At 38.0% G+C, this 25679-nt stretch overlaps 1 protein-coding gene across 1 annotated transcript in view; it reads right to left on the bottom strand.

Annotated features, from left to right (window-relative positions):
• LOC112401088 (focadhesin-like) overlaps nt 1–25679 on the bottom strand; it is a gene marked incomplete at its 3' end in the record, with an annotated part of 56511 nt that overhangs the window by 6356 nt on the left and 24476 nt on the right. Inside the window, exons 2-4 of the mRNA XM_024747152.1 lie at nt 24038–24126; nt 21270–21344; nt 18391–18545 (exon numbers count right to left, since the gene is read on the bottom strand). Coding sequence (XP_024602920.1) covers nt 18391–18545; nt 21270–21344; nt 24038–24094 — 287 coding nt within the window. The remainder of the gene's footprint in view (nt 1–18390; nt 18546–21269; nt 21345–24037; nt 24127–25679) is intronic.

The following is a 25679-nucleotide window of genomic DNA, read 5'->3' as shown; positions in this document are numbered from 1 at the left end:
AAGGGCCCTGGGGAGCAAAAAAAAAAAAAAAAAAAAACCTAGGAATAAACCTACCTAGGGAGACAAAAGACCTGTATGCAGAAAACTGTAAGACACGGCCGAAAGAAATTAAATATGATACAAACAGATGGAGAGATATACCACGTTCTTGGATTGGAAGAATTAATATTGTGAAAATGACTATACTACCCAAAGCAATCTACAGATTCAATGCAATCCCTATCAAATTACCAATGGCATTTTTTACGGAACTAGAACAAAAAAATCTTAAAATTTTTATGGAGACACAAAAGACCCCGAATAGCCAAAGCAGTCTTGAGGGAAAAAAATGGAGCTGGAGGAATCAGACTCCCTGACTTCAGACTATGCTACAAAGCTACGGTCATCAAGACAATGTGGTACTGGCGCAAAAACATAAATATAGATCAATGGAACAGGATAGAAAGCCCAGAGATAAACCCACACACCTATGATCAGCTAATCTATGACAAAGGAGGCAAGGATATACAATGGAGAAAAGACAGTCTCTTCAATAAGTGGTGCTGGGAAAACTGGACAGCTACATGTAAAAGAATGAAATTAGAACACTCCCTAACACCATACACAAAAATAAACTCAAAATGGATTAGAGACCTAAATGTAAGACCGGACACTATAAACCTCTTAGAGGAAAACATAGGAAGAAAACTCCTTGACATAAATCACAGCAAGATCTTTTTTTATCCACCTCCTAGAACAATGGAAATAAAAACAAAAATAAACAAATGGAACCTAATGAAATTTAAAAGCTTTTGCAAAGCAAAGGAAACTACAATCAAAACGAAACGACAACGCTCAAAATGGAAGAAAATATTTGCAAACGAATCAACAGACAAAAGTAAGGGGGGAGAGTGGCGGGGGGGTGGTGGTGGTGGTGGTGGTGATGAATTGGGAGATTGGGACTGACATGTATACACTGATATGCATAAAATGGATAACTAATAAGAACCTGCTGTTTAAAAATATGAATAAAATAAAATTCAAAAAAATCAAAAAAGAAATCACTTTTAACTTTATCTCCAGCCAAGACAAGACTTGGACTTAATTAATTGATATCTTTTGGGGCAATTACGTAAGATGTTATTTAGTGTACTCTTTTACGGCATTTAAAATTTTACAACTTATGAAAGGTTTGGTCGCACTGTCCCATACAGTAGCCAATGGCCACATGTGGCTACTGAGCACTTGTAACGTGGCTAATCCACATTGGGATGTGCTGTTGTGTAAAATACATGCTGAATTTAAAAGACTTAGAAGTACAAAAAAGACTAAAATATCGTGTAATTTTTTATACTGATTATATATTGAAATAATATATTTGAAATGTGGGGTTACATAAAATGTATTATTAAAGTTAATATCGACCATTTCTTTTTACTTTTTAATACAGCTACTAGAAAATTTTGAATTACAAATGTGGCTCACAGTTGTGGCTCATAGTACAATATATTTCTATTTCACAGCACTACTGGAGACACTCATGGTTTTTTTCCTAAGTGGATTCTTTGGTGAGCAGTGAGGTTTCTCTTGCAGTTGAAGCATCTCCCACAATCTATACAACAGTATGTTTTCTTTCTCACATGGATCCTCTTATGACCATGAAGTGCAGATTAATGAATGAGTGTTTTGTGACAGATATCACATGTGTATGGCTTCTCTCCTCTATGGATCCTCTGGTGAAGACAGAGGCCTCAACACTGCATGAAGCCTGTTCCCTAAGATTCTCTTTCCTGTGTGTGTTCTCTGCTGGACATCAAACTGAGGTTCAGCTTTTCTCACATACTCTACATTGGTATTGTGTCAATTCTACTTTGCCTTCATCAAAAATATGGCTAGTTGGGCTTCCCTGGTGGCGCAGTGGTTGAGAGTCCGCCTGCCGATGCAGGGGACACGGGTTCGTGCCCCGGTCCAGGAAGATCCCACATGCCACGGAGCAGTATATATATATATATGGCTAGTTAATTCCACTGTGACTCAATAGAAATTAAAAAGTAAATTTTTTAAAAAATTGGAGTGACGTGCTGTTGTCTTAGGAATGTCTGATGGCATGATATCTCCTTGGGAACCAAGGTACTGTCTTATTTTCTTCCTTCGAGACTGCTCAGATTCTTCTGAGAACCTTCTCTGTTGACACCCTGAGCTTCTAGAATCCTCCTCCTCTAAAGCTTAGGAAGAAGATACCTCAGCAGCCAATCTTTTAGAATAAATTCCTTCATTGCAATTCTTCACACCATTCACTTTTACAGAATGAGAACCATTCTGTAGCTAAGGACCCCAGACTTTAAGGAATGCTACCTTCCAGTATATGCCCCAGCTCTTCACAACCCTGTACACTTTCCTTTACAGAGATCTGGAGAGCCTTCAGCATGGAAACTGTAACTGCTCTATCACCAATCTATCAAGAACCTATTCCTGGGTGTGAATGTCTGACCTCAGTCACAGGCCTCAGTGCTGCTGTCTTGCTTTTTGAAAGTTAGTCTTCAGGATGACACAAAACCCTATGGCTCTGACCCAGGTCTGTGCCTAGATTTTTATACAAGACCATGAAATCTGAGGTCTGTAGCTATATTTAGTAGATAAATTCTAATCATCACTGAATCAGTGAGCAGTTCCATATTCCAGTACCCGACTGAGACCTATCAGAGGAGTCTGCCCTGGTTTACCTTGGTGAGAGGGTCACTACGTGTTCAGAAGTCTCCTTGTCTTCTTGTTTGCAATGTTTACACAACTGGTAATCAGCTTTAAAGTCTGATTTAAGCTAAAATGACTCCATTTATGTATGGTTGAAATGGAAAAAGCCTCACCTAGTAACCTCATAAGGCCACTTATGAGGTTGGTCAACCACTTACTAGGTTGATCACCTAGTAACCTCATAAGGCCACTCTCTGAAGCTAATGATTAGTTTAAAGAGTACTCATTTTAGATGATCAATTTTGACGGAATTTCTGACTGAATTTCTTCCAATAAATATGGTTTCATTAAAATCCCTTTTTGCATGTAAAACTATATTGGTTTTCCTTATCTAATGATTGATTTGTCATATGACTAGAGTTTTACAGAAGACAGATAACAGACTTATGATTTTTAACCAATTTGGGTCACCTACCCCTTTATGAAAGCACTAGAATCCCAGAGAAAAGCACATACATCCTATATGCATTTAATTCCAGGGAGTTCCCAGAACCACTGAGGCTGGTAAACTAACTCCAGTTTTTTAACCTTTAAGTTACATCTTGTTTTATTGGTGGATCCAGACTTTACTGTGTGGATAATTGGGTCCATACTATATTTTAAGCAAGAGTGTAACATGAATAGATTATAATTTTTGAAAGATGATGGTGTTAATCAAATCATGTGTAGATCCATTCAAATAGTAACACATTGCCTAAATTCAATTATTTTAGAATAATTTCTTAAATTATTTAAATATTTCAAGTGGGCTGAGAGGGATGGTTTCAGATTTGTATTTAAATCCCTGCTTTAATTCTAATTAGCTAGGGAATGTTGGGCAAGCCACTTAATGTCCAGAAGCCTCAACATCCTCACCTGTACAAGAGAATCATAATAATAAGCCCACCTCTGTGTTGTTTTAAAGAATAAATAATACTATGTCAGTAAAGTACCTGGTTATTTTTTCAATATATTGTGATAATCTAATATGGTAACTGTACGATAAAGATTACGATGCTTTTCCCTTTGTAAGGTTATGCAGACAGAAGTTTCAGAGTTCATGAATGCTAAAACCTAGAATGTTCCTAAAACTAACTACAGTTAAGTCCTAAATGCCTAAATCCTAGTATTTTCCATCTTTCTTCACAAAACCCTCTATTGTTTTCAAGCCATTGTTACTCTGAATCCGAGATCTGCTCTTACAAAATTAAAAATTTTTATATGAAATCTGTATAATTGCAGAAAGAGGTTACAAGAGTTTGAATAGTGCTAAAAATCAAAATTATAAAATAGAAGAAAACATAACCTTTAGAGAAGCAAAAACCAAAGAAAGGATAGAAGAAAAATTCACTAGACCTAAGTCTTCAAACTGAAAGGGCTACCAAGTGCTAGGCAAGATGACTGAAAAAATTTCTGACATTTCCCAAATCCATAGGTAAAGAGAAAATCCTATGAACTTTAAGTTATAAAATAAAATCTATAAAATAAAGAATATTAGACTGACATCATTTCTAATTTGGCATCAGAATTCTCATCTGCAACACTAAATGAAGCAATGTATATGGAATTATGAGAGAAAGGTTTATATAACTTAATAAATCTAACCCCCCTCCCCAAAAAGACTAAGAATAATGTAAGAAGACAAAAGAAATATTTTTCAGACATAGTATTCTGAAAAATTTTCTTCAAGAGGATTCTCCAGTTAAAAGATAATGCGGGATGATTGCACAACTTTGTAAATATACCAACAACCACTGAATTACACACTTTAAAAGAATAGTTTAAATATGTGAATTATATCTCAATAAAGTTATTATTTTTTTAAGATAAAGCATAAGAAAGAAATGAAGTGGTAGAAAGGTATAGCCTACAAAGAACTTGTTCAGAATGAATACCAGAAGAATTTACAATCAAGTCTTTAACATTTTTCAAATGTCACTGTAAAGTTTAAAGCAATTGTTAAGAGAGGTTTTGGAGGGGAAAAGTACAAAAAAGAGAGAAAAAAAAGACAATCTGTCATAAAAATTCCAGATCACTTTAGCAAATTTAGTGGGGAGGGTTTTCAGGGGAAAGAAAACATAAAATTAAGATAAGAGATAACCTGAGATGAAATATTTATAACACATATGACAAAGGGTTAATATATATAAAATAAAAAACAGCAACAAAATAAGGCAGATCATATGATAGAAAAATGAGCAGAGAATATAGATATGCAGATCACAGAAGAGGATGATTCATAATATCCAGTGTTAATGAGTGAATGGGGAATAAGCATTTTCAGGTTGAGCATACATTCATTCAGACTTTATGGAGGGCAATTTAGCAGTGTCCATAAAAATTTTAAATGAACAGTCTTTTTCCCATAAATTGCATTTGTAAGAACGTATCATATAGAAATACCCTTACATATGCCCAAAAGAAGATCTTACAAGGCATTTGTTATCGTAAAGAAATGGAAGAAGAAAACTACGTTTGCCAATAAATATTTAAAATATGACACAATCATATTATAGAATAGTCTGCAGCTATTAATAAAGATGCAAACAGATCTATGAAAAGATGTCCAACACATATTAAGTGGAAAAAAAGCATGTTTTAGAATATACATATGAATAAGATATCCAATTTTAAAACACATGGAATGTATAGGCTTATAAATACTTTTTTATACATCTAGATATGGGGCTCCAATTTCACTGGAATTAGCTAGTCCCTGATTCCACGTGCCTGGATCTGATTTCAGATCACCCTAGCTTTGCCTATACTCCAGAGGAAACCAAGGCCAATATTTGGAGAAATCTCTGAGCCACTCTACTCTCCCTGAGCCTTTCCAGACTGTCACTTCCTAGTTTCCACCAGGGCCCAGCAGGAAAGTGAATTTTTTAAAAAGAAGAAAAGAAAGAGAAAATGGTAAAAAGGAGAAACTTTACCACTTACTACTTTCACTACCTGCAAGTGCCATTGTTCGAGTTTTCAAAAATGTATGCACTACTTTTATTTTTTTATTAGTGAAAAAAAGGAGGAAAAAAGATTTATAATCTCAAGGTGAGGAAGGACCACTGAACACAAAAAGAAGATTAAACCTGATCTCCTAGATATACAGTATGAGCAGAAATTTAAGTAAATAATGAAATAACCACCGTGTCTTTTATTTAGAACCTGCCTTCAGTCACAGTTTAGCACAGACACAAAAACATGTTAACTCGAGGAAGTAGACTTCTGAGAACATTTTCAGGATCTGGAATTAGCCCTTAGACAAGCAGGCTGGCTGTGTTTGAGGTACACAGGTACCCAGAAAGTTATTTAACAAATCAAAGTGAAGACTTTTAATCAAGGCAGAGGAGATCTGATTAGATATTATGACTAACTTGTTCATAGTGTAATATGTTCGAGAGATGTCATTACCAAAAAAAGGCATATCCAACTGTCTACTGGATAGTCCCTTTTCAGTATCTCAATTGTGCCTCAAATTCAACATGTCCAAAACCAAACTCATGTTCTTCCCACATACCTGGTCTTCTAATGTTTCCTATCTACCTGGTAGAGAAGCCAGAAATCAAGGAGTCACCTTTGATATATCCCTTTCAGTGATCCTCATATTCAATCCACCTCAAATGCTTCACTCCCTAAATATCTCACAAATCCATCTATTTCCCTTCATCTCTAGGAAGCAACTATCATCCCTCACCTGAACTACAGTAACAGCCACCTAAAATCATCTCCCTGTACCACTCTATTTGTCTATCCAAAACCCAGCACTTTTAATGTTATGTGCACACTGAAGCCAGAGTGGTCTTTTTGAAACCACTGATAATCACCATATAAAAACACTTCAGTAGATTTCCTCTGCACTCCGGATAAAGACCCAAATCCTGTAGATCAGCCATCATGAATGTCTGATGGCTGAATTGTCTGACCCCTACTTCTCTTCCCAGCTTCATCTCAAACCACTCTCCTCTTGCTCTTGAAATTTTTCAGGCCTTCCTAACTAATCATCTTCCCTCCCACCACAGGGACCTGGCACATGCTACTTCCTGTAACTGGAAAATTCTACCCTCTCCTATTTGCCTAGAAAAGTTTTATTCATTCCTCAGTCTCATGTCAAGTGTCACTTCATCAGCGAAGCCTTCCCTGTCCTCCATGACAAGGTCCAACTCCCACATTAAAGGCACTCTCAGCACAGTGTTCTTGTTTGAATGTAGTTTAATATATAATTGTGTGACTATGTGATTATGGCAATCTCTCTCTTTAAATGAAAAGCATCATGAGTGCAATGACTATGTCTGCTTTCCTCACCGTGATCTCACAGCACCTAGTAGAGGTATACAGGAGATATTCAATAAGTATTTAATTAGTAGATGGATAGATGGATGGATGGAAGACAGCTAAGGTACTATCTTGCTTAGATACAGAGGTGACCTTTGAAGGTAATTTCTAGTTCTATAATTATGTGATTTTACATATGCACACTGAAATTACAGTATCATATATTTATTATTACAAAGTTTGTTATTTAGTTTATTACTAAATAAGCTAATATGAATGATATTACTAGTTGTGCTTATAGTCCTCTCTGAGATTGTACATTTAGCAAATGAGGGAATTGTAAAGACTGGGAAGATAAAGTTAACAAAATACCCTTTACATTATCAAGCAATGAAATAATCCTGTTGGGGGAAGGGAGGCAAGTGTTTTCTGTTGGGTGTTGTTTTTTCTTTTTAATACATCTTAAGCCACGTAGAAACAACATTAAAACCAACTTAAGACTCCTTACAGAATAAGTAAAATAAAAGAAATATTCAGTATGGTAAAAAGAGATTTAACTACTATGTTGAATATTGCCCACCATGCAGCTAAGTTCACCACACTACCAATTAACACCTAAGAGAATCTTATGAATATTAGATGGTTCCTGTGACTTAAGATCAGAGCAGCTGCAAGAAGACCCCTTTGGAAGATGCTATTGTTTTTCACTCCCTTCCCTCTTAATTCATTTGTTATATATGAACATCATTAAACAGCAATACGACTTTTGAAGCTACTAAAATTTCTACCCCCCCCCCTCTCTCTCTCTCTCTCTCAAGCTGCTTCTAAAAGAGTGGGTCTAAAATAAACTCAAAATAGTGAAAAGATAATAAAGTCTCAAAATATGATTTTTTAAAAAGAAGGAAGAAGATAGAAATATATCAATTATGTTTAAATCCATGAGCTCATTATAATTCTTTATAAAATAAAATCTAATTGTTCAATACTGAAGAAGGTGTAAAAAACAAAAAAACTGATTGTTTTGAAGTTTAGAAAATAAAGAAAAAAATCAAGTATATATCCTGCCCTTCCTATACAAACTGTACTACTGGGTAACCAAAGAGTAGATATAGGGATGGTTCTCTTTATAGCAATATTTCAAGTAATAAGTGAAGAAAAAAATTGTAGAATTAAAATGTCACTATTTTGAATCTCCTAATGAATTAATGGATCTAGCCATTAAGCATCAACTGCTAACATCATTATGTCCCTCCCCATGGAAGAACACATTGCCCCCTATGAAGAAGTCTTCCCCCCCGACACTCCCCTGCAACAACGACAAAAACTGAACTTAAATCTCATCAAATTTCTAGAGCAAAATTTACAGGAAATGCAGAGAAATAAGTTAAAGCACACCATGGAGAAGCAGCCAGCAAAATCCACACTGTGGGAATCACTGCAAACAACCAAGTTTCTTCAATAAATTGTAAGAAAGAGAGAGGGAGACAGAGAAATATGGATATATGTGAAGGGGAGATCCTACAGGTTAAAAGAGATATTAAAGAATTAACAACTAATTCTTATTTGGATGGTTATTCAAACAAATTGTTTAAAGAATATTATTAGCGGGCTTCCCTGGTGGCGCAGTGGCTGAGAGTCCGCCTGCCGATGCAGGGGACACGGGTTCGTGCCCCGGTCTGGGAAGATCCCACATGCCGCGGAGCGGCTGGGCCCATGAGTCATGGCCGCTGAGCCTGCATATCCGGAGCCTGTGCTCCGCAGGGGGAGAGGCCACAACAGTGAGAGGCCCGCGTACCGCAAAAAAAAAAAAAAAAAAAAATTATTAGAAATCTAAATACTGACTGGACATTTAAAAACTACACACACACACAAAACGCACACACATATATCCAGGTGTAATAATCACATTACTGTTATGTTTTTTAAAAAGAGATATATACTTAATAGCTACAGAAGAAATTATACAATGTCCGGGATTTGCTCCAAAAGAATATGGTAGAATGGAAGCGGATGAGATTATGGATGAACAGGACTGGCCATGAGCTAAAGGTTGTTAGGCTGAGTGATAGGAACATGAGGGTTCATAACACCATTCTACTTACTTCTGAAATTTTCTTTTAAATTTTTAAAAATCAAAGAGTTCCTCTTTGTAACACCTATTTTTTTCCAAAATTTTCTTGGCTATTTTTTTGTATCACACTCCAAGCTAGTTTCCTTCCTTTACCTCCCTTCCCTTGGCAACCAAGGCAGTGGTTGCTGCTACCATTATTGCTGTTTGGAGGGATAATATATGCTTTCAAAAAAATATTCCAGAGGATGGTGATGATGATGATGATGATGATGATGGAAAACATGGTGGCATCTTGCCGTCACAATAAAACAATCATGTTATCTTTGACAATGACTCTCCATCCACTCAATCTCTCCTCCCTCTATCCCATTTTAATCTTTCTTTTTTTTTTTTTTGGCTGTGCGGCATGACATTCGGGATCTTAGTTCCCCTACCAGGGATCAAATCTGTGCCCCCTGCAGTAGAAGCGCAGATCTTAACCACTGGACCTCTAGGGAAGTGCCCACTCCTCCCTCGATCCCAGTCAGAGTAACACAGATAGAATATCATCACCTGTACTTAAGTACAATTATGTTTCAAAGCTAGAGCTGAGCTGAGAGGCTGAGAGATACCTATTTCTAGAGTCATGGCTTTACCCCAAGTTCAATCTTCAGTAATAATGTCCCAGTCTCCTCTCTGTTTTGAGAATTACCACTCCTTGTCCATTCATATGGTTACTATAGAAAGGATCCCAGCATACGAATATTCACACAATGAAGACCCAGCCTGTAGAGGGTTAAATTGTCATTCCCCCCACCACCCACCACCACCACCACCACCCACCCTGCAAAAAATAAGTACATCTAAGTCCTAATCCCTGGTTCCTGTGCATGTGACTTTAGTTGGAAATAAGGTCTTTAAAGATATAACTAAGGATCTTAAGATGAGATCATCCTGGGTGGGTCTTAAATCCAATGACTGGTATCCTTATCAGACAAAGGACAGAAGAGATTTGAAACACAGAGAAGAAGGTCATGAAAAGACAGAGGCGGAGATTTCAATTACGCAGACACAAGCCAAAGAACATCAAGGGTTGCCAGCAGCCACCAGAAGCTAGGAAAGAGGCATGGAACTGACTCTCCCAGCCTCCAGAAGGAACCAATCCTGCTGACACCGTGGTTTTGGGCTTCTGGCCTTCAGAATTGTGGAATAATAAACTTCTGTTGCTTTAAGTTTGTAGTCATTTGTTACAGCAGCCCTAGAAAACTAATACACAGCCCCTAGCAGAACTGACTGGTCCAAGAGTGAACATCTCACACATGCTGGTCCTTCGAAATCTGTAATTGTGGCCAAGAAATTCAAACCTCAGTCTGGCTATCTCTTACAGATAAGAGATGTTAACCCAGGAGCAGGTGGTGTGCCCTGTAGACTAGGAAGCAGAGAAGTCAGTTTGCTGCAAGAGAGAAGAGACACACAGCCTGTATCCAGTTTGTTTCTGAGGCCCAGGTACATCCCTGTTCTTAAGTCCTGTGGGACACCCATTTAGCAAAAAAGTTAAAATCACCCTTTTATACTCAAACGAGTTCAAGTGGGTTTCTGTAACTCGTAGCCCACAGAGTCCTGTCACACTCAAGAACCTTCTGCCCAAAGTCCTTTAGTAAAGACGTGCTGGAACAAGTCCTTTCTTGGGTAGCTGCCAAAACAAACTGAACTGACTCAAGAACCCTCTAAGAGGGAGCAAAGGAAACTTCAGGCCTGAGCTACAAGCGCAGTGACAAGAAACAATGCAAAAAGAAAAGGTGGGAATGTAAATTGATACAGCCACTATGGAGAACAGTATGGAGGTTCCTTAAAAAACTAAAAATAGAGCTACCATATGATCCTGAAATCCCGCTCCTGGGCATTTATCTGGAGAAAAACTTAATTCGAAAAGACACATGCACACCAACGTTCATATCAGCACTATTTACAATAGCCAAGACATGGAAGCAACGTAAGTGTCTATCAACAGATGAATGGATAAAGAAGATGTTGTACATATATACAATGGAATATTACTCAGCCATTAAAAAAGAATGAAATAATGCCACTTGCAGCAACATGGATGGACCTGGAGATTATCATACTAAGTGAAGTAATCCAGACAGAGAAAGACAAATATCATATGATATTGCTTATATGTGGAATCTAAAGAAAAGATACAAATGAACTTATTTACAAAACAGAAATTGACTCACAGACATAGAAAACAAACTTATGGTTACCAAAGGAGGGGGGAGGGATAAATGAGGAGCTTGGGATTAACATATACACACTACTATATATAAAACAGCTAACCCATAAGGGCCTACTGTATAACACAGGGAACTATACTCAATATCTTGTAATAACCTATAATGGAAGAGAATATTAAAAAAGAATATATATATATGTTTATATATATAAACTGAATCACTTTGCTGTACACCTCAAACTAACACAACATTGTAAATCAACTGTATTTCAATAAAAATTTTTTAAAAAGGGCTTCCCCGGTGGCGCAGTGGTTGAGAGTCCACCTGCCGATGCAGGGGACACGGGTTCGTTCTCTGGTCCGGGAAGATCCCACATGCCGCGGAGCGGCTAGGCCCGTGAGCCATGGCCGCTGAGCCTGCGCGTCTGGAGCCTGTGCTCCACAACGGGGAGGCCACAACAGTGAGAGGCCCGCATACCACAAAAAAATAAACTAATTAATTTTTAAAAATGGAAGCTCAATTTTCACTGGCATAAGAGCCAAACCCAGATCTCATCATAACGAGTGTGGGTCAATAATGATGCTGAACACTCCAGAGAAAAAGAAAAGAAAAAACTTTTTGGTCAAGCTGTACAAACTATACTAATTAAAACCACCCAGAAAAATTGCTCTTCATTAGGTAAATACAGCACAATTACTACTGTGCATATGAATACCATATCTCAGGTTTCCTTTGGGGTTTTTTTTGATTACAGCATTAAATACTGCTCACGTATGCTCGGTCTCCTTTTGAAAAGACTACAATTAATGCTTGGTTCTTTAGTTTCGAAATATTCTAAATATGAGATGCAAGGAAGTACCCATACTAATTTTTCCTTTTTTTTTTTGCAGTACGCGGGCCTCTCACTGCTGTGGCCTCTCCAGTTGCGGAGCACAGGCTCCGGACGCGCAGGCTCAGTGGCCATGGCTCACGGGCCCAGCCGCTCCGCGGCATGTGGGATCTTCCCGGACCGGGGCACGAACCCGTGTCCCCTGCATCGGCAGGCGGACTCTCAACCACTGAGCCACCAGGGAAGCCCCCCATACTAATTTTTTGACCAGGGATGAGAATAACAAAAGTTTGCATTGAAGAGAATTATACAAACATCCCAAAAGAGGGCATCCTGGGTATCATGGGAGCAAATGGTACAAATGTAGCCAAGTCTCTTTTTAACTAGAAAGGGTAAGTGGTCAGTTTTAAGTACAGTAAGTCACCAGCAAATAAGAGAATGTTAAACACTAGATTAATGATCAAGTCATTTCCTAAATTTATAATAAAATTATATGAGAAAAGAGAGACGGAGCCAGGAAGAAAGGGAGGAAATAAAAAAACAGTTCTGTGGAACCCATGGTTAACCCATAAATGACAAAAAATAATGTTTCTTTCAAAAAAATCTAAAAGATATAATGCTATTGAGTTTTTGCTTGGGAAAGTTCTAAGTACCAGAAAACAGCCTGATTTCTTCTGAAGCACTTTTCCATTATAAAAGTAACATGCATTTCAGTAGTCACTTTTCTTAAATCACCTAAAAACACCTTAGCATAAATACATGACTCTTACAATGGAATATTTTGTGACAAACAAAGCCTTCAACCAGATCAGTTAACTTAAAAAGAAATAGGGCAGAATGTCCTAGATGAGAAAAGTGGCTAGAATTACTTTTCTGGTTATGAGCTACAAGTTGAGAGAGATTCTGTAATTTTAGAGAAAGAAAAAGAATTCGAAAAAAGGAAAAGAGAACATCTGAAAACAAGCTAAAAGGCTTACGGAATACTTAAAAGACAAGATGAGGAGACAGACATGGTCCAAGAATTCTGTCATTGTCAGATAAGAGTTAAAATTAAATGAGCAATGATACCAATGTAGATATAAACCCTGAAACCATCTCAAATTCATGAAAAATTCTCTGACTCCCTGGCTGCAAATGAAAGCATGCTAACTAAGACGGTCTTCCTCAAATCTTGGAGAAACCTCATAAAGGCATCCTTCTTTGGTTCTTCTTCTCCTGCCAAATGAAATAAAGAGAAAGAAGCTAAATAGTACAAAAAAGCCTCAATAATACAAGGTATGAATACAGCGTCTCCTTGTTGCTAACCGTTTCCTACATGATAACAAAGCAATTAAGTGTTCCAAAGAACAGGGTCATCGACAAAAGAAAAGACCCTGAGAGAGAAGAATTTTCTCATGAAATTACCCTAAATCTTAACTGCAAATAGTTCTCAAAGTCATTTTATATCTAACTGGACCCTCATCAATCCATGATCAAAGACTCACTGGATCCAGCAGCTTTAGCCGGGACCCATTATGGGCATTTATTAATATCCTATTTGAGATTTATTAAAAAGTAGCCTTTAGGAATCTCAGAAAATAGACTTTAATCTCTCACACCCTAATACATTTTTTTCCCCCCAAATACATAAATTGCAGGTCCATTCCCTGTTTGAAAGCACAAAAGGAACACAAATGAAGCGCTAGTTTATCTAGAGCATAACCGTCCTACCAAACACATTTTTTGAAAGAAGGGGTGGCGGGTCGGGGAAGCAGCTGAACTGAAATTACAGGCTGTCATGACATCTCAGTATCGAAAACTAAATACCTGGTTCCACAGGAGAGTACTGTTTTTATTCACAATCCCGTTACTAAGCAACTGTAACAATGGCTGCACGAGCGTTCTAGAAGCTAGTGCAGTTAAGGGAGGGGGCGGGGATCTAAGGAAAGAAAAATGAGGAAATTCCTTGCTTTGGGAATCTTTATTATAGGATAAACTCAATGTAAAAACAAAAACAATCTAAACTGAAAACAAGCAGTTCCTTAAAGGATAAGAAAAGGACATGCTACTATGTATATCATTCACCCTAATTTTATTTAATTTCAAAATTTACATTTAACTGGTGATAATAATTTCCTAACGGTGTTTTCTCTGTAGCCTCCTTCTTTCCTTCACCCTCCCTAGGGAATAATTTTTTTTTCAAATTTCCTTACTGATTAAAAGAACATTTTCAACCTCTTAAATCCACTTCTTTGTTTACAGAAGCTATAAAAACTAGTTTAATTGTTTCATGTTGCCTCAGCTTTGAACCGAGAACACTCTGGACATCCAACTATTCCTTTGAAGGGAACAGTCTCTCAAACAGAGCCAGATACTTTCCCAGCCACTCCCTGAAGTTTAGACAACCAAAGCTTTACCAACATCAAGTCTTATTCAAAGTTAGACTATACAATGTAGCAGGCTCTAGACCAATGTTTCTCAAATTGTGGGTTGGATTTGGGGGTGGGGGGTGGTTAAGAGGAGGCAGCTTTTCATATATGTTCCAAGGGAATTTACATACTAGACCTGCAAAGATCCAAGGAGCAGGTTATAAGGCTAGGAGAGAGAACCTCACTGACTTTTCCTCCATCTTTCCTTGCAGCTTTCAACATTTACTGCAATGCTGAGAAAGCTCTGGAAGCTACATCTTCTAAGTATCTATTCCACAGAAGGATGCCATTTCTCTCTCCTCTTTCCCTCTTTCTCTCTTCCTCTCTCCCTCCCTCTCTCTCCATCTCCCTCTCTCCCTCCTTTCCTCTCCCTCTCCCTCTTTCTCTCTCCCTCTGAAGAATGTTAGGATACTAGGTAGGCAAAATGAAAAAATACAGTTTTAGGCTCATTCTTCTGCATCAAAGCTGAGCAATCGTTGTGTGGCTCTGTTCCCAAGGTGCCTCTAGACTGCCATAAATCTCTATTTTAAGAAGAGAAAGCCACAGACAAGAAGAAATTTAAACACTGGAAACTGAAGATCCAAAATGTCTCAGCCAAGAACCACAGGGAAATGACAAACTCATTTTTGTTTTTAGATCCCAAAGATAAAAGATGGTTTTCTGTCTCAGAAGATTCCCTCAGGAGCATTTGGAGGAGGAGCCTGTTTGCATCCCTGTTTTTAATTAAATTAAATTTAATTTCTTAAATTTGATTCTCATTTTGCTTTTGTTAAGGCATAAACAATGCAAAGTATAGTCTTTGTAATCACTACAAACCACAAAGCTCTACTACTTGAAATAAAACAAAGGAAATTCTTCAGAAATTATCCTTACCTTTACTGACAACAATAAAGAAAACCTAGCACTTATATAACACGTTTCACAATCAAACTGACGCAAAAGTTAAATTGGTTAGCTTCAGAACCTACTCTGTCTACATCTCCTGTGGCTAACAATTTAGACAACAGGAATACTCTAAGAAACTTTAAAAAATGTTTTTTCAGGATCCTTCAATTGTTAAAATTCCTATATTTGCTTACCATAAAATTCAAGGCTTTCTTCTATATCTTGGCCATATTTCCAAAGACCCTTGAAAACTAACGGTAACCTATATGTGTAAGGTTACTCATTGAAGCACTGCCTATAATTGCAAATAATTGAAAACAATAGGGAATTGGTAAATTACGGCATATTCATACAATGGAATATTATACAGCCAGAAAAAAACAGAAAGCACTTTATGTATGGTAAGGAATGATGTCCAAGATATATTTGTTTCATTGAAAAATGCAAAATAAGGAATACTATGTATAGTAGGCTACCAATTTTTTTTAAGAAAAAACATGTACATATAAATTTTCAGTTACATGTACATACAGCATCTTTAGAAGGATAACAAGACCTGTTAAGAGTTTTATCTGAGGAGAAAAACTGAGATACAGAGGAAAGACAGAGGATTTGCCTCCTATGCCCTTTTGAATTTTTTACCACGTGAACATGTTGCTAATTCAAAAAATGTATTTTTTAATTTTAAAAAATCTAATATTACTGACAAATTTTCACATATACAGATGACATGCTTTGCCACTCTCAGCAAAGCTTATGCTTTTTGGTTTACAATAGTGATGATGGACTTATACTGATGTGTGAAGGACATCCCACACCAGCATAATTTTCTAATAGGACATTCTGGAATTAAAGGTATAACCTAACTTGCTCTAATTATCCCTTAGTCAGAGACATTAGCTGGCCCCTGGCCCCTTTAGCTGCTGGTACTCTTACTTTTGGATATAAACAGTACAACTAGACAATGCAAGGAGGTTCTATGTTTGTGAATTTTAAGGCATTTGAAAATATTTAGGGAGGAACTAATACTACACCTGCATTTAAAAAAAAGGGTGAGGCAAAATCTAGGTGGCTTGCTTAAGGGCAACCAATAAGTTACAAAAAGAGAGACACATTAAAACTTAACCTTTTAGGACTTCCCTGGTGGTACAATGGTTAAGAATCCACCTGCCAATGCAGGGGACACGGGTTTGAGCCCTGGTCTGGGAAGATCCCACATGCCATGGAGCAAGTAAGCCCGTGCGCCACAACTACTGAGACCGTGCTCTAGAGCCTGCGAGCCACAGCTATTGAGCCCACATGCCACAACTACTGAAGCCCACACGCCTACAGCCCGTGCTCTGCAACAGGAGAAGCCACCGCAATAAGAAGCCCACACAGTGCAATGAGAAGCCCGCGCAGTGCAACGAAGACCCAACGCGGCCAAAAAATAAATAAATAAAAACATTTTTAAAAAAACAAAAACTTAACCTTTTAAAAGCCACCTCAAAACTAATCTTTTAAAACTAATCTTTCTAAAAACATTTGTTTGAGTATGTGCGCGTGCGTGCATGTGCACGTGGGCATGCACACAAAGAAAAAGACGAAAATGTTAAGTTTTTAGCCATGATCGAACCTTACTTTTTCAGAAAGATTTGGTCATCTACTAACTGCTGAAGAGTGTGCTAGAGACAAAAATACAGGTTAAAAATAGAAATATATTGTGAAAGAGCAAGTAGCCCAGCTGAGAAGAGGGAAGTGTCTAGGCAGGAGAGGTGACATCTGAGCTGAGCCTTGAAGGATGAAGAAGATGATATCAGAAAGAGAAGGGGAAGGAACATTCCATGCAGAGGTACAGCATGCACAGGCTCGGGAACAGGGAACAGGTATGTACAGCTTAGAGGAGGGTTCATGGCAGAAAACGCAGGTTGAACAGAAGGTGGGAACTAGTTTGGGAAGGGCACGTATACCACGCTAAAGGGCTTGGACTTGTAAATGTAGATAGCAGAGTATAAAGAAAAAAAATCAAGGCTCCAAAAAGATTCAAAGAGTTGATGTAAGGGAACAAAATAAGATTTGTGAAGAAAGGTTAAAAGGCCAGAGGTTACTTAACCTAATAGACCTCAAGCCTAGGAAGGCACTGTCCATACATTGATGGTTACAGCTGTACTCCGTCTCCACAGAAGGCAGAAAAAAAGATTAAGTATTCAGCTCTGATGATACTACAGTAAAGGTAAGAAACATCAGGAGAACAAGTAACCCCACTGAAAAGGAGGCGGGGGCCTGGGTAAGAGTTGGGAGAAGAGGACAGAGGCTTAAATGATTTAAAGCAGGCAAAACTGAGGGCATATAGATCAAGACCATTTCTTGAAGCAAAGAGTGGCACCTCCTTTTCAGGAAGTATTTTACAAGAGATGCTCACTTCCATGGGATGGTTCAAATACAGTCTTGTTTGACTACCTCAGAACGCCCATTTTATCCCCTGGGATTCCATTAACCTCAGTCTGTGAATGGAATAAATATGGTCATTCCAAACAAATTCAAAGAACATTATTTACTTGGAATAATCAGGGGAAGACATGTCTAAACCACAAAATGCTTTTAAAGAAATTAGTGCTGTTATTTTCTAACGCATGCACTGATGCTAAAGGCTGACCAAGTATTGCCAATAGTGTATAAACTTTACCACTGTGGAATGATGCTTATGGGCAACCTTCTTTCTTAAAATAAGTCAGGAATTTGTACTGCAAACTGTGAGTTATAAACTACTTAGCTATTCCTTAAAAAGAGCAATGACAAAATAAGCAGAACCCCAAAACTTAAGTACAGCAAATGACCACAAATCCCCAAACTTTTAGAGCTTAAATTAGCATGTTCTCACCACATATGAAATTTCAACTGCATGACATTTTTAGGGAAATAAAAACAACTGGCAAGTAGGATGAATGGTGACCCTTAATGGCAAATGAATGAATTTTTTTCTAAAACTTTAAATCATTAACTGATCAAACATGAAGGAAAGAGCACCTGGTCGATGGAATCAGGTTGAGAATCCCATTGAGAACATAGCTGAACTCCGCAAGATCCTGAGCGACAAGGGCTACCAGACCCTCACAGCAGGCTGTTCGAACCACGACATTATCACTGCAACACTTCTCCCACAGCAAGTTCAAAGCAGGAGTCTGAAATCAAACAAGTGATTAAAACACACGTCTGATGAGCAGCAAATGCATATACACCCCCAGCCATTCATTAAAGTGTAATTCGGGGCTTCCCTGGTGGTGCAGTGGTTGAGAGTCCGCCTGTCAATGCAGGGGACACAGGTTCGTGCCCCGGTCCGGGAAGATCCCACATGCCACGGAGCGGCTGGGCCCGTGAGCCATGGCCACTGAGCCTGCACGTCTGGAACCTGTGCTCCGCAACGGGAGAGGCCACAGCAGTGAGAGGCCCGCGTACCGCAAAAAAAAAAAAAAGTGTAATTCGTTCACAGTGGGCTAACTTTCCTCTACAAAAACCATGTCACACCATTTGTAGAATACACTAAAGTCGGTTTTCCAAGAGAGGTAATGGCTATGCTCTGATATAGCAACTCTCTCTCATCTGGTGCCTTTGCTGCAAAATGAGGCTGGCTGCAGAAGTATGACCTGAGTCCAAGCAACACAACTACTAGGAGATCGAAACTATGACTTGGCTCCAGCACTGTGCTCTAACTAAGCCATTTAACCAGACATGAACAATACCAGCATATCAGTTAGTCTAAGTTGGACTCCAAATCATACCTATGCTTCAAGCCCTAAATGGCAGTAACATTTTCAGAAAATGTTCCTGCTCTCCTCCCACCAACCTCTATCACCCACATGCCACCCCACTGTCCCCCACAATGTCCCTGCCCCAAGTGATTGAAGCTGAATGTGGACCCAGAGGAAGGAGACAGAAGTAGGACAGGCTACGAGCAAGCTGCTGGTTCCATGACTACAAACAAAAGCCTAGAAAAAGTGTTTTGTCCAAGGAAGACTGTGACTTCTCCCCCTCACACTGTGAACCTGTCACTTTTGACAGGAAAGCACCAGAAGGACACACAGATAAATATAAGTTCTTTATTTTGAAAAATCCTATAAAAACAGAAGTTCTAGCTTTCATAACTTTCTCAGGAACTCATGAGCCTCCCCTCAAAAATAAAGGTTCACTACTAATGATAAACCTCTATTTGAATGTATTGTGGGTTAAGTCCACTTAGATTTTACATGTTGTTTTGGGGATTTTATTTTTAATTTTTTTTTTTTTTTTTTAAAGAACACACAATGAAGCTATTTTTCCTTCCTCCTGACATAATTTATTAGGGAAACATACAATCTGGAGAAAAAAAAATTAAGATTCCCCAGCTCCCATAGAATAAACTAAAAGAATGAAAATCAACATTAAATTGTGCTAACTTTCCCACAGTAGCTGGCTCTGAGAGCCTCTTCAGTCTTAGAATCCCACTAACATAACAATACAATTAACAGTCACTGAAGGGAAGAAATATTTATACTCCATTTCTTTTATTCAGAAGGAAATTTTATTCACCTGTATGGACAATACCAAAGCATTCTAAATGTCATCACTCCACTACTAAGCCAGAATAATAAAATAAATGAATTAAAAAACTCTTGCCTCAGGTAATACTGTGCCCTCATGGAAGTAAGCATTCATTTATTAGAAGAGGAAACATTTAGTTACAGGGATTTGACATTCAGTAAATCCTGACAGTTTAAGTAAAAACACTAGATCTTCTCAGAGTAGATAAGATTATCGGCAGGATTAAGATCAGAATTCTCAGAAAACCTAATTTATATGACTACATACAAACACCAGATAAATGCCAATTAGTGAAGTATGCCTCTACATTGACTTCAACATGTCAGCAGAAGCTGTGAAGAGATGTAACTTGGAGCAGCTAATAAAAAGGAATGTGAGAGAAAGGAAATCAATTTATTTCTGTTATGAAAAAAAAAAATCTTATTTCCATCACCTATATTCTCCACAGAGTGACCTTAGAGGACCTACTTAAGCAGAGCTTCCAATCAGCATGTCAAAATACACAACACTGGTCAACCAAAACCCAAGTGGTAAATATGTCAGTAAGCTGGCATTGCTTCAACTCATAGCATTCAACTGCTCTATGAACGGCACAGAATTTTTCCTCCAGCTCTTCCTGTCAGGGGATGACCTTTCCGACTTAGAACGCATATTTGGGGCTCTACCTAAAGCATGAGAAATCTCCTACACCCAAACAGAGCCACTATGTTCACTTTCTCCATTAAACAAAAAGATTCCCTCAGCAGTAACTCTATCAGCCTTCTCTAAAGCAGGCCTACCCTCCTTCCACCCATGTTATTTTTCATTAATAGTCATAAGAATAATCCCCTTCACCCCTTCCATATCTCATTCCTGGAGTGTTGTTACAAATTTTAAAGTTTAAAAGAAAATCATGGCGGGCTTCCCTGGTGGCGCAGTGGTTGAGAATCTGCCTGCCAGTGCAGGGGACATGGGTTCGAGCCCTGGTCTGGGAGGATCCCACATGCCGCGGAGCAACTGGGCCAGTGAGTCACAATTACTGAGCCTGCGTGTCTGGAGCCTGTGCTCCGCAACGAGAGGCCGCGATAGTGAGAGGCCCGCGCACCGCGATGAAGAGTGGCCCCCGCTTGCCACAACTAGAGAAAGCCCTCGCACAGAAACGAAGACCCAACACAGCTATAAATAAACTGATTAATTTTTTAAAAAAAAGAAAATCATGGCAAACAAACAAAAAATGGCAAAATCATTTCTATAGTGACCTGAACTGTGAGGAAAACAAAAGAAGTGCTTATGCAGTCCAGCTAGCAGCAATATCTGAATAGAACTAAAGCACAAAGTTAAAGACAGACCTGGTTTGTGGACTGGTGGATCTTTTCTGAAAAAACATTTTCCTTTAGAACTGCAGCAATAAGATGACCTGCAGCCTAAAAAAACAAACAAAATTAATGAATACATTCCCTTGGAAGTTCTCGCTCAATAGTGAATTTGAAGGTAACTAATAGCAGTACTAGTTGACATGGTATGCCAATCACTCCCATTCACAGAGTGTGTGCTTTGTAGAAAGCACTGTTGTATTGGCACTCCACATACATAATTTCTTATCTTCATTAACAACCCTCAAGGTAAGCATTTTATCCTACATTTTATCCCAATAAGCAAACTATTGTTCATAGATGTTGAGAAAATTGCTGGAATTTCAGTTTAAATTGCTGTCACTTAGTATTAGAAGATAATTTGAGATTGCTTAATCCATTAAACCATGAGAAAAGTGAGAAACTCCACAATTCTTAAAATCATCTTTGCAGGTAAATGAAACGCATCATTTTTCATCACGCCCTTAATGAAGATCGTCATCCCCATCTTCATGATTATGGCCCACACAGATTTGAACCAATAGGTCCTCCCCTCACCATGACCATTCTCCTTCCTCTATGCTCTATGATTTAATTTTTTTGTTGGTTTCTCATAGGTTTCAGCCCCTTAATAAGCTTTCAGCCTCATAAATCTCTAAAATTTTTCCATATCTTCTTTGGTCAAAAAGCCAGTAATTAAAACTAAGATTCTTATAGGAGAGCTGATTCCATAAATACGTAAATGTCATTATTTCCCATCACCTCAACTCCACTCTCCTAGTTTTTCAGCACCACACAGCACTGCTGTCTTAGAGCCACAGGCTAGCAACAATGACAGCCATGCTATGTATGGGTTGGGAGAAACTTTGCTTCGGCAACAACTGTTCAGCCTGCCCTTGAGACCAATGTCTGAAAAGACTATGAATACCTGTCAGTGTTGCAAAGTCTCCCGAAAAGCTCAAATAAAAACAAAGCACCTACTCCTTCGTTTCTTTTTGTATTTCACACATTGGAATTGAATTCAGACCTCAATGCTTGACAGTCTAAGTTTTACAATACAAGTCACACATTCACATGAATTTTAAGTTTAGATCAATGAACTGTCTCTTACCTCTTTGTTAAAGGGATAGTAACAAAGAATTGAGGACCAGTGAATAGTTTCAGTTCCTGTTTACAAAATATACCATATTTCATTGAATGTAACTGGCCATCAACTGCAAGATGCACCATTATTTTATGTACCATCAAGAAAGAAAAAAAGTCTGCCAACTAATCTGTGTTATACAATGCTTCTTATAATTTAAATTTCTTACTTTATATTAATGAAAGAGCTTGTTCAGACTCTTTTAGAAAATCATGGCCAACTTCATAAATGTGCAGGCAATACCAACTGTATAATGACCGCTGCCATCAATTACTAGGTACAACCCAATTTCACAGATGTTAAAATGTGAAAAAATGTGCATGAATCAATGAAATATGGTGCTAACACTGAGCAGTGGTTACAAAAGAACAATAAGAAGTATTCAGAGGACAGGGCACAGTTGCAAGAACCTAATGAAACCAATATGAAACACAACAAGGACAAAAAAAAGCTACTGTTCATATTTAGAAAAAGGACTAAAAGAAAAAAGCTTAATGATAAAACATCCCCCCATTGCCCACCAAATTCAATTTCTCTAATTTACCTTCCAATTTATCTCTCTAACAAATCAGAGAATATAGCCTAAATTGATTTTAAAATACAAAATCCAAGTATAAATCAGCCTATACTGCTACTTAAGTTTTCCGTAACAGAATAGTTTAGATATCGTACACTAGACAATACACTTTTCACTTAATTGTAACAGCAACACAAATAGGCATTTCTTGATTTATCTATGCTATTAAAGGGACTCCAGGTACAGAAAAATAAAAACTGTGGACAGAATCCTCCAAGCATTCATCTTCTTCTTCATGGTAAGCACCTGTGCTGCACAGGATATGACTCCAACCCAGTCAGGTAGAAGGGAATCTTGCATAAGGAGTGTTCTACTCCTCATGGAAGGGTTCCCCACTACCCAGCTAAGTCAATTCCCACAGCAGGCATCTCCGAAGGTAACTGTTGAAAGTATCCAAGACGCTGTACGTTGGTAAGTCTTCAGGCAGGCTTCTGCTGGCCCCTTAGCTTTACTCTCACAAGAAAAAATGGTAGCTATTATGGTACCTTGATTAACAGGGGTGCTTCTAGTTAGCTGAAGGCTAACCAGAAAATCAGTTGTTTTAACCCTAATAACTGAAAAGCTCTTCTAAAATAAATTAACACGATCTTCTACCTGAGTTAGCATGTAGATCCAATTTTTTAATCCAGGGTATTTTACCTATTGAATGTCATTATAAATATCTTTATTCTTAATGTTGTACTGAGGTAGAATATACCTTTTTCAATATTAATCTCTCATACTCTGTAGACGTATAACCATTTAATTCTGTTCCCAATAATTAATTACAGACCAAAAAATATATATTCAAGGGTTAATCAAGGTTTTTATCTCTAAGAAGAAAAGTATGACATAAATGAAAGCAGAGATTGGTCAATTTCAATATTTACTTTCCTATGTCATACACAAATTTTCAAATTAACTGATATAAAAGTTGTTTATTAATATATATTTCAGTACATAGAAGAATAAAAATATTTAATGTTAAAAATATAAAATTCAATTAACAATCCACCAAAAATGTTTGTTTGTTACCATGAAGCATAAACAAACAAATAAAATTACCTGTGACTGGATAAGAGAATTTGGAAATTCAAACCTTTTCCTGATATCATCTGACATTTTTACTTCTCTCACATGTACGTAAGCAGATTCTGTAACCAAAACAAAAGAATATTTGTTAGTCCGGAAACGGAGTTCAAACCAACTATTTGTCAAATAACACGAAAGTAATTCATTCCAAAGACAACAATGGGCATAAAGCACAGGGCTCTGCAGAGCAATCCCTTGGCATACCCCTCCCTGTTAACCACTTCAGCCCTCAAATGCCATGACTGATAAATAAACTAAAAATGCCCAACAGCTCTTAGTTTTTCCCATTAGAGCAAATCCTGAAACAGATGAATTCACTCCACAGAAACAAACAAAAAAATCCAAAAGTTCAAGCCTAAATAACAGGATTTTAAAAGTTCAACCACACGTTTGAAATAGAAATTAATTCTTCTGTGGATCAAAACTTCTGAGGGAGAAAGAATCAAACTTTCACAAAATTGTTTAAATTATGCCTCACTCTGGCACAAGCTTCCGTTTAATCATGAATCCAACTGTTAGTGACAAGTGTGAAGCATTGGTGAGCTTTTTCAGGAAGTATAGAAATGACCTAGAAACTCACACATCAAAACAGATCCTGTGTCTTCTAAAAGAGGAACAAGCAAGCAATTAGCACCAACTTTTAATATTTACATCACACCTCTCTGACTCCTACTGGGCTCTCAAATACAACAACAACAACAAAATCATGGAGAAGGGCAGGTGGCAAAGTGGAGACACAGAACTAATAAGATTTCCCAAGGATCCCAATTTATCCAATTCCCATGCAGCACTGAACCCAGCAAATTACACCACTCCAAAAAATAGGATGCTTTAGGCCACCTATTTATTACAGTATAACTTAAAAAAAAAAGCTTGTCAGTACTGTTCTCTAAGTCACCTTATAAAAATAACAGGCAACAAAACCAAGCTTTCCTGATCTCAAAAATGGAAGCTTCTTGTGTTGAACCTGCAGCTCTTTCTCACTATTCTCCTCCCTTTCTTCCAAAGCCCAACTCCCTGAATAAATAATTTATACTACCTTTCTTCCTCAACATCTAAACTTTGCTATGGTAAAGTCCCTTGAATTGGACATTTCACAGCACTGAAACAACATGTTCGAAGACTGCCATCCACGTCCCCTGTCTAATTTACTCCTTAGCTTTTAAGCAGGTCAAAATTTCTTCAACTTCCCCGTTGTATTAATCTCACCTTTCTTGAAATGTTCTTCTCTTTTGTTCCATAAGACATCACAACAGGATTTCCCAAAGTGTGTGCCTGGGAAACCCAAGATAGAGATCTCCTCGAGAGGAAAAAAGAATTTTGTAGGGACATATATTGCCATCTTGAAGATTCAAAGAGTAAACAAAAAACCAAATAATACATGAAATATGTTAGAAGGTGATACAATGGAAAAAAATAAATCTGATCTCTTTTTCTATGAGTTGGTTTTTGGTTTTTTTTGCGGTACGCGGGACCTCTCATTGATGTGGCCTCTCCCGTTGCGGAGCACAGGCTCCGGACGCGCAGGCTCAGCGGCCATGGCTCACGCGCCCAGTCGCTCCGCGGCATGTGGGATCCTCCCGGACCGGGGCACGAACCCGTGTCCCCTGCATCG

Source organism: Neophocaena asiaeorientalis, unplaced genomic scaffold, assembly GCF_003031525.2.
Source record: "Neophocaena asiaeorientalis asiaeorientalis breed wild unplaced genomic scaffold, Neophocaena_asiaeorientalis_V1.1 scaffold260, whole genome shotgun sequence".
Taxonomy (NCBI): domain Eukaryota; kingdom Metazoa; phylum Chordata; class Mammalia; order Artiodactyla; family Phocoenidae; genus Neophocaena; species Neophocaena asiaeorientalis.
Note: the sequence above shows the minus strand (reverse complement) of the source record. Positions and strands in the feature narration are given on the sequence as shown.